Source organism: Berghia stephanieae, chromosome 5 (assembly GCF_034508935.2).
Source record: "Berghia stephanieae isolate SIO BIC M18660-M18661 chromosome 5, UCSD_Bste_1.3, whole genome shotgun sequence".
Classification (NCBI taxonomy): domain Eukaryota; kingdom Metazoa; phylum Mollusca; class Gastropoda; order Nudibranchia; family Aeolidiidae; genus Berghia; species Berghia stephanieae.
In genome coordinates, this window is record NC_088364.1 from 6,778,282 (window position 1) to 6,788,662 (window position 10,381).

A 10,381-nucleotide genomic window follows, 5' to 3' on the forward strand; every position below is an offset into this window, starting at 1 on the left:
AAGAATAATTCAAAACAGAAAACATAACAAATAATACATATCAGAGAGACGATTTACAAGGGAGAAAAATCATATCTGAAAACTAATACTTAATATTTGACTGTTTCCCTCTCAGCTAAAGACCCCAGCAAGGTCCAGGACAAAACCAAGCAGTCTAATTCAAAGACAAAGCAGAAAACAACTCATATATAAGGGGACAGAAGACAGTAAGTGACCAACCTCCTGCCCACCAAGGTTTATATTTGAACACTTGGTTTGTTTAATGGGATTACATTGTATTGTTGGTTGTATTTTTGTTAAAGTAATTGTGAAACGTATGTGACAATGACTAATGATTATCTGATGTAAATAATCCTAAATTTATTTAAAAGTATATTTTATCTTTACAAGTGATTTTCTTTTTTTTTTCAATCTTAGACGACCAGCTCTTTGAATATAACCAACTTGGGTCCATTACAAAGATCATGACAAAAATTAAATTGAGATAAATTTTAAAATGCTGCTCCTTGATGTGATTCCGGTTTGTTTGGGTTTGGGTTTGTTTGTTTTTTTTTCACCTTATGAAAGGGTTTGTCAGAGTAACGGCACAAATGGCAAAATCTCGGAGACGAATCCGGCTAGCTGAAGACGGAGGACCCAAATATCTTTTGCAGACCTCCCAACTACAACAAAAAATTATTATAATTACGAAATTTTACTCCAATTTTGGAACTTCATGAGCATTTCTGTGTCATTAAAACTTATTGAAAACAAAAGTAGACGCAAGAGTACATAATTTGAAGGATTTTCAAGTGTGATTTAAGCATTGTGAGGGTAAATTGTTGACCTATAAAATTACCTGTAGTGACTTCTATTTCTATTTCCTAAAAATGACGAATTTAAAATCTTCAATTGGCAGGTCTGCCTACCTTTGACAACTAATAACAAATCATATCCTGTATCACTCCACATTCCTTTCACTTTACACAATGCAATTATACATACAAGATGGCAGGTCTGCCTACCTTTGACAACTAATAACAAATCATATCCTGTATCACTTCACATTCCTTTCACTTTACACAATGCAATTATACATACAAGAAGGCAGGTCTGCCTGCCTTTGACAACTAATAACAAATCATATCCTGTATCACTCCACATTCCTTTCACTTTACACAATGCAATTATACATACAAGATATCCTTCAATTTTTTTCAGTTTTTCATCCCTTTGTTGAAGTTCCTCAGGTTTGCATATTATGAACAAATTGCATGTCATTTGCAATTTGTATTATTGGTCTGCAAGTTTACAGTTGTGATTTTCAGATTAAGTACCTACATCTTTCACTGTCATGGCATGGGCTGTGTTTCAAAATGACCTCCTGTGATATAATATAAAAATGATGGAAAGACAATATTGATATAAAATGATAAATAGATAAATTAAATAAATTACTGTGTACAGCTTCACCCGTTGCTATGATGAGAAGAAGAAATTGAGAGCCCGATTAACATCATAGTCTGCAGCGATGGCGATGCGGTTCAACTCCTCCCTGGGCACCGAGTCCCCTACGATGTTGATGAGATCCTCCACGCAGGCTTCTAGTCGTGTCACGTCCTCCACTAGAGCTAAATCCTCCGACGATGACGAGTCAGACACGTGGGTCGTGGTTTGTGATTGGCTTGTTGGCTGTTACAGCAAATGAAGAAAAAAAAAAGTTTTTAATTGTCTTTTTTTTTTTTTTGTTTGTTTCGGTTTTTTGTTTTTCTTTTTTTTTTTTGTGATATTGTTAGGTCATTTCAGCGCAGTAAAAAGGAAGATAATAGAGGAAAGTTGAAGATATGAAGTTGAAAACTGTGAAGAAAAAGGTTTTAATAGGGAACAGAAGATTCCATGATCAATCCAATGATGTGCCTATTTTGACATTACCTTAAAGTCCCATCCACGCACAAAGGACCCCACTATGGTGGATACACTTGTTTTTGTTGTTTGTTTTTAAGGGTTTTACAGCGCTTGCAACACATTTAGGTTATATCAGCGCCAGTAAAAAGGAAGAAAATGGGATAGTAAAAAGTTCTAGAATTACAATTAAAGCATTCAAGAAAAAGTAAGACAAAGGGGAACTGGGAACAAATAGGGATCAGATGTAGATTCCAAGAGCATATCACAAATGTACTTAGTTTGAGATCACCTATAAGTCTCATCCGGACAAAAGAACAAAATCCAACAAAAAACACACACTCAAATGCTTACATTATACATTAAAAAATAACAAATATACTAATACATAACAGAGAGATGATTTACAAGGGAAAAAATATCATCTCCCAAAACAATAACTATGCATTTGACTTGTTTCCCTCCCAGCCAGGACTCCGACCAGGGCCAGGAAAAAAGCTAAGTAATCTCATTCCAAGACAAAGACAGAAAGCATGTTGGAAAACAGATATAAGGGGATAGAAGACACAGTGTGTACCCTCCCCCCCCCCCCCCCCCGCCCACTATGGGAGGTCAGGAACCCCCCCCCCCCCCCCCCCCCCCCAGGTGGAAACAAAACTAACAATGATAATAGAACATAAGAGTAACGGAGAGAAGATTTACAAGGAAAAAGGTACTACACATTTGGCTATCTCCCTCCCAGCTAAGGATATCCAGTAGGTCCAGGAAATAAACTGAGCAATCTCAATCCAGAACAAAAAGAGAGAGCAACATGGAAAGAGAAAACATATGTGGGATAAAAGACACTGCAAGTGACTTCTTTCACACTGCGGAGGATCCCATCCAGAAATTTTTAATTAAAATATTGTTTATAATAATAATAATAATAATAATAATAATAATAATAATAATAATAATAATAATAATAATACAGCACTCATTCTTGTGTAAAACACAAGTTCTGGGCACTTTACAACATAAATTATTAGAAAAATAAAAAAAATAATAAAAATTAATTCATAGCCAAATCAAGGATTCAGTGTCAATAAAAGCAAATACAGTAAAGATGTGTCTTGAGATTCTTTTTAAAGGCAGGTAAAGACTTACACTCCCTCAGACCACGTGGTAAATCATTCCAAATCTTGGGGCCGAAACAAGCAAACGATCTATCACCAAATTTACCCCTGATCAATCTCATATTTTCAGTCATAAAATATAATAAATGAATCAAATAGAGAATTATGAAATGAGTACCAATTGCAGAGACACCACCATAAACTGTGGCAAACAGGAATTTCAGACACCACCAAGGCCAGAACACGTTTATAAATTTCACATTAATCATTCTGATGTTGCAAAACACACAACTCTATATATATATAGAGGCTCTGGACGCCCTCAAACAAAATGACTAGTTAATTAATAATTACAAAGCTAGACGCAATGTGTATATCATGATCATCACCATCATTATATTATTGTTATTATTACTACTATTTTTATTATTAATATCATCACTATTATTATTATTATTATTATTATTATTATTATTATTATTATTATTATTATTATTATTATTATTATTATTATTATCATTATAATCAAGGAAGAAAAACATCTCCCCCCGAATGAGATTGAAGGAATAAAACAACACATTTTGTACCCAAACGCATGTGTAAACATTCATGGCCCATTTTTCATCATGGATTAGACACACTACACTCACCTGGTCGGTTAGAGACAGGTTAGCAGCCAGGTCATCTATCTCACTAAGACTGGTGTTGGAACAGGAATGAGTCATTCTCATCCCACTTCTTCCTGAATGGGGATCCAGTCTATTGGGAACAGATCAATATATATATATAATTTATGATTGTTAGTGGGTACTTGTAGGTACGAGAGTGCTCGATAATTTAGGTTAGAGCATATAAAAATAAAATCACTCACATATTTTAAGCCAAAACTAACGTTTCCATGTCCATCATTTCCTCAGCCGGCATTATTATATATATATATATATATAATATATATATATATATATATATATATATATATATATATATATATATATATATATATATAAATATAAAATTATATATAATATATACACATATGAACATTTATATTAAGCATTTCCACTGATTCACTAGAGAGAGAAAATTCGATATAAATTTATCATGTCTCTGCATGTGTTAGACAAAATTCTTGCACCATAATTATTCGCCTCTATATTCTCAATGTGATAAAATAACAATGTGAAACTGAATGTAAGCTTCAATTTAATATACGAAAACAGATCAAATGGACGCTTCGGGCTTCTCTTTATCAACAAAACAGGATGAATTGCCCATACCACCAATTAAATGAAAGAAAAGAAAAAACTGAGGGTCTTGGCTAAATTCAGATCAATTTAACATCCAGCGAACAGCAACAATTAACAAGCAGGACGAAACACGACACCTTTAAGGTGATATTGCAATTTTATTTTCGGACAGAAACAATGCTCTAAACGGCCATACCCGAGTATAATGAGAGAATGTGAGTAATGATTTAAAGGAATCAACCATGCGCCACTCGGAACTCAAACCCAGGACCTTCCAATCCAAAGGTGAGTGCTACATACACCATTAGACCATATAGCCGCGCTACTAGTTGATAGTTACAAGTCTAGCTTAAAATTCAATTTTCTCAATTCCAATGGGTCAAACTTTACTTTATCTCTAATACAGCCTTGCTAAAAGAATTTAAACATTTTTTAAAATAAAAATTTAAAACAATGTTCAGCAGAGAAGAGAAAAAAATAAGCAATATAGATGATAAATCCCAAAATTCAGATTTATGTGATTGGAATATTTTTCACTCAAGCCTTATTTGCCTGGGAATACCAGCATACAAATGTGAAGTAATTTCACTCACCCCCTCCAGTCAATAGCATCCTGTACCTCATCTTTCAGATGCTCGGGTAATTCATCGTACATATCACAGTCTATTACTTCTTGGTGCTCTGCTATGAAGCGCAAGGCACAGTCCTGGATGTTGTCATAATATCAGGAAAGAAAAAAAAAAATAAATGAAACAATCAACTTTTGACTGTTTAACCCTTATTCTGCCAGTAAGAAAAACAGTATTTGAGTTTGTGTCCTTTTTTTTCTTTTTTTTTTCCTGTCATTTTGTTAGTTTACTTTGTTTTCGTTTATTAAATTACCTATTTATCCATTTTCGATTTTTTTGGTTTTTTAACTAACACTTCTTAAAGTTGTAGGCATTGAGAGAAATGGAGTTATACCTTATTTATACACACTTAGTATCAACTCAAAACATGGATTTTGTTTGTTTTGTTTTGTTTCTAAGGGTTTTACGGCACTTAAGGTCATTTCAGCACCAGTAAAAAGGAAGAAAATTGGATAGTCAAAAAATTATAGATACACAACTAAAAGCAAAAGTAAGACAAAAGGGAATTGGCTCAAATACGGTACAGATGTAGATTCCAAGAGCACACTATCAATATGCTTAGTTTGAGATTACCGAAAGCACAGGATCCCAGGAATACATTCAAATGTTTACAAACCATTATATATTCATTACAGAAAATACATGACAGAGAGATGATTAAATAGGAAAATAAATATCATCCAAACTAACACTATACATTTGACTGTTTCCCTCCCAAGGACTCCGACAAGGACCAAGTAATCTCATTCCAAGACAAAGAACAGAAAGCAAGTTGGAAAACAGATATAGGGGGATAGAAGACACAGTAAGTGACTTCCCTGCCCACTATGGGAGGTCAAGAACCCTGCCCAGAAAACTGTGAATCGCAATACATCTATTTCAATGTTGGCTGGCAACCTGTCTAGGAGGAGGGCACTCTGAAATAAAACCACCACTGCCACCAAGTCTTGGATAATTAAAGGCCAAGGAAGCACATCCTAACAGAAAAGCAGACCAATGAGAGTTGCTGGGCTGAAAGGACAAATTGACGTCACTCAGTTGTTTGTTATTGTTTTTAGATAGCCATTATAATGATTCTTCTTCTAGGTTCCATGCCTGGTCCAGGCTTCGGATACTGCATGAATTATCTCTCTCCATTCCTCCCTGTCTCTTGCTTTTTCAAACAGCTCTTGGATTGTTAGGTTGGTGAAGCCCTTCAGTTGGTCTATGAGTGTTTTTCTTTGTCTCCCCCGGGCGCGTTTACCAGGTAGTTTCCACAACTTGCCAGGTATTCATTCTTATCTTTCCTTACTATGTGTCCGAAAAAGGATAGTTGTCGATCCGCTATTAAGGGCATTAGTTTCCTTTGTTGGTATGTTTTAGCACTTCTTCGTTCGTTTTGTGTGCAGTATACGATATTCTCTGCATCCTTCTCAAGCACCACATTTCAAAAGCTTCAATGTTCTTTTGTGTTTCTGCTATAATGATTAGTTCTCACTAAATTATATCAATCAGACCATAAACGGTTCACATAGTTTTGTGCGTTGGTGCGTTATATCCGGCTGGCAGATGCGAGTTTTTTGGCTAAATGTGTAGCATCAATAGCCTGAGGGGAGTAACTTCCGTCCCAGAAATCTGCAGAGAAATACACCTGCCTCCCTTTAACTCTCTCCTTACCAGCCATTTTCAGGATTCTCCCCAAAACTTCACACCCAACTAACACAAAAATAGATTTTGTATCACTCTGACACAATAGCAGTAAAATTCTTGCCATACATAATTTCTTTAGCAAAACACACTCTACAACACACTGTTAATTTTCTTTAAATTTTATGGTGTACAAAAGAAATTTGACTAAGAAAAATGTTGGTTGTATCGTAACAAATGTGACGTTTTTCCTATAGTTGGTATGGAGAGGGTTAATCATGATGTATACAGCTACATTTTGTCATTTGTCAGACCAGGCCACTTACCCTCAAGTCTTTGCTGTTGAGGTGATCTGCAAGATTGAGGAGACAAAGGGCGTTTTCCTCATCCACGTGACCTCTGAGGTCAATCTCACACTGACGCTTCATCCAGTCCATCTGGAAACATTCAAAAATCAACCAATCATTCTCAGGGCAGGTGATAAATCCCAAGTTATCAGATTATCACCTTTTTTAATCAAACCATGATGGTCGTGATAGCAATGGACTTGGATTGATCCCGGATGAAGTAAGGATTTTTTTTTCTGACCCCCGTCCACCCAGCAGTGTTTATAGACTAGCGTCCTATCCAAAGGGTAGCAAACAATTGCTATTGTCCGTTTAACATTACAGAAACCGGGATAAACTCTGGACTACCTTTTCAATCGAACCACGCCAACACAAATAGAAAGTTTTGCAGGTACCCAATGCATCAAAATCACAAATAACTTGTAAAATGCTTGCAACAAAAAAAATGCATGACCCGAATCTATCAAATGTGTGGCAGCAATGGGAAAACTGGATATCTCGCAATACAATGTTTGGCTTCCAAAGGTTATTTTGTGTCATTTCATAAAAATTGAGATGTTCAAATCAATACCCTCTTTAAACAAATTAGAACAAAAAAATTACAGGAGTACTTGTAAAACAAACGTAAGTCACAATCTCAATTACAGTTTTCTGATCTAATAATATAAAGATAATAACATATTAAATCATGTACACAACATGCATTAAAAATAAACGGTACCCACCTCATATCTATCACATAGAGTCATCATATCAGCCAACTGCTCCACATTCAGGCCATCAGTATCCAGCGTACCAGAGTACAACGACTCAAGGAAACGGAGAAATAAATCTGATGGAACGTCGTGCACCACAATTTTTCTGAAGACATTGCATTAAAAAAAAACAATATAACTACCTTTTTTCAGACTTTATGCCCCTGTTCTTACATCTAAATAAATCTAAACCGTAATCAACTATAACAATTTTTTTTTCAAATTTTTCCCAGAAAAAAAAACTTAAACAGCCTTTTGAATATTTCATCAAAATAAAAAAATTCAAATTTTCAATAGAGAAGCATGATGCTCACTTTTTGAAAAATTTATCAACTTTTGAGGACAGTTCCTGCAAAAGAGGGCATGAGGGCTTACATTTTTTTGACAACTCAAAACTGTCCAGCTGCTCAGAACATTTGTTGTTTAGGTCTTTACTGTAAGTCTATTGAATGGATGAATACATGACCAGAATGTGGAAGTGTCTTGTCCCATGTTTGTTTTGTTTTTAAGGGTTTTACGGCGCTTGTAACACATTTAGATCATATCAGCGCCAGTAAAAAAAGAGGAAAATGGAATTGAAAAAGTTCTAGTATTACAATTAAAGCACCTAAGAAAAATTAAGACAAAGGGGAATTAGTTCAAATAGGAAAAATGACAAAGACTCACCTTTTAATAGCCTCCTGCATCCCACTGAGTAAAGCACGCCTGAATCGATCACATCTCGCCGCCACAATCACCCGATGGGCCTTAAACTCAACCACCTCCACCTCCCCTTCCTCTTTGACTCCCCCCTCAGCCCCAGCACAGCCTTCCAGAGTTCCCCCTTCTATGTGGTCTATCACAATGTCTCCACCCTCATCTGGCAGATGCAGAAACAATTTTTTTTTCAAAATCTTTACAAAAACCAAAAATCAAAACAAGTGTCCCATACTAAGGGTAGCAAGCAATTGATATTGTCCGTTTAACACGATAACTCCAGCCCCATGGGCCTTCATACCTCTATGTAATCTATCACAATGTCTCCTCCTCCATCAGGCAGTCACAGAATTTTTTTATTAAAAAAAAAAAAAAAAAAAATGAACAAAATTTTTATTTCTTAAATAATTTACAATTACGAAGATTAAAAATAAAAACAGGTGATCTATCCTAAGGGTAGCAAGCAATTGATAAATCCGTTTAATTCTATAATAGAAACTGGGATAAACTCCAGCCCCATGAGCCTTAGAAAAAGGAAATTAGTTTAAACTCTAACAAAACTTTAAGACAATAGATGGTATGTAAATTTCTTCTGGAAAATAACACAGGTCTATTTTTTAAAAGTTAAAACAGGACACATCCTAGCATCTTTTCAGATGTTTTTATCTTTCACTTGAATCATCAGTGACATTTCCCCGTGAATTCTATCTTCTTACTTACCTGGGAGAGTGACCACCTCAAAGACCATGTCGGCGTCCGTCCCTCCCCTGAACAATTGCAATGCCCTAGTAGCTGTCACACTTTTACTGGCACAAGGAGATACACATAGAGATTCTATGCTGCTTAGCTGTATAAAGTTGAGGAAGAAATGAATAATATCATATAAAAGATGTAATAGTTGCAAAATGTAAGCTTTTTTATACCGCAATAGTTGCAAAATGTAAGCTTTTTTATACCACAATAGTTGCAAAATGTAAGCTTTTTTATACTGCAATAGTTGCAAAAGGTAAGCTTTTTTATACCGCAATAGTTGCAAAATGTAAGCTTTTTTATACTGCAATAGTTGCAAAAGGTAAGCTTTTTTATACCGCAATAGTTGCAAAATGTAAGCTTTTTTATACCGCAATAGTTGCAAAATGTAAGCTTTTTTATACCGCAATAGTTGCAAAATGTAAGCTTTTTTATACCGCAATAGTTGCAAAATGTAAGCTTTTTTATACCGCAATAGTTGCAAAAGGTAAGCTTTTATATACCGCAATAGTTGCAAAATGTAAGCTTTTTTTATACCGCAATAGTTGCAAAAGGTAAGCTTTTTTATACCTCAATAGTTGCAAAATGTAAGCTTTTTTTATACCGCAATAGTTGCAAAAGGTAAGCTTTTTTATACCGCAATAGTTGCAAAATGTAAGCTTTTTTATACCGCAATAGTTGCAAAATGTAAGCTTTTTTATACCGCAATAGTTGCAAAAGGTAAGCTTTTTTATACCGCAATAGTTGCAAAATGTAAGCTTTTTTATACCGCAATAGTTGCAAAAGGTAAGCTTTTTTATACCGCAATAGTTGCAAAATGTAAGCTTTTTTATACCGCAATAGTTGCAAAATGTAAGCTTTTTATACCGCAATAGTTGCAAAATGTAAGCTTTTTTTATACGCATAGTTGCAAAAGGTAAGCTTTTTTATACGCAAAAAGTTGCAAAATGTAAGCTTTTTATACCGCAATGGTTGCAAAATGTAAGCTTCTTAACCGTATAAGTTGCAAATGTAAGCTTTTTTATACCGCAATAGTTGCAAAAGGTAACTTTTAATACCGCAATAGTTGCAAAATGTAGCTTTTTTATACCGCATATAGTTGGCAAAAGGTAACTTTTTATACCGCAATAGTTGCAAAATGTAAGCTTTTTTATTACCAGCAATAGTTGCAAAAGGTAAGCTTTTTATACGCAATAGTTGGCAAATGTAAGCTTTCTTAATACCGCAATAGTTGAAATTAAGCTTTTTTATACCTCAAAGTTGCAAAATGTAAGCTTTTGTTATAACCGCATAGTTGCAAAAGTAAGCTTTTTATACCCAATAGTTGCAAAATGT

General features: G+C 34.8%; 1 protein-coding gene across 2 annotated transcripts in view; it reads right to left on the reverse strand.

The window, feature by feature from the left end:
* Positions 1-393: 393 nt before the first annotated feature.
* LOC144972317 (uncharacterized) overlaps positions 394-10,381 on the reverse strand; it is a 36,711-nt gene continuing 26,723 nt past the window's right edge. Inside the window, exons 16-23 of one of the 2 annotated variants that reach the window (XR_013645340.1) lie at positions 9,017-9,143; positions 8,267-8,459; positions 7,571-7,706; positions 6,825-6,935; positions 4,837-4,949; positions 3,647-3,755; positions 1,108-1,671; positions 394-917 (exon numbers count right to left, since the gene is read on the reverse strand). Coding sequence is in view for 1 of the 2 variants with exons in the window: in XM_078913410.1 (XP_078769536.1) it covers positions 1,459-1,671; positions 3,647-3,755; positions 4,837-4,949; positions 6,825-6,935; positions 7,571-7,706; positions 8,267-8,459; positions 9,017-9,143 (1,002 nt within the window). In the remaining variant the exon portion in view is untranslated. Of the gene's footprint in view, positions 1,672-3,646; positions 3,756-4,836; positions 4,950-6,824; positions 6,936-7,570; positions 7,707-8,266; positions 8,460-9,016; positions 9,144-10,381 lie in introns of both variants that reach the window. The other variant, XM_078913410.1, reaches the window with a different exon arrangement.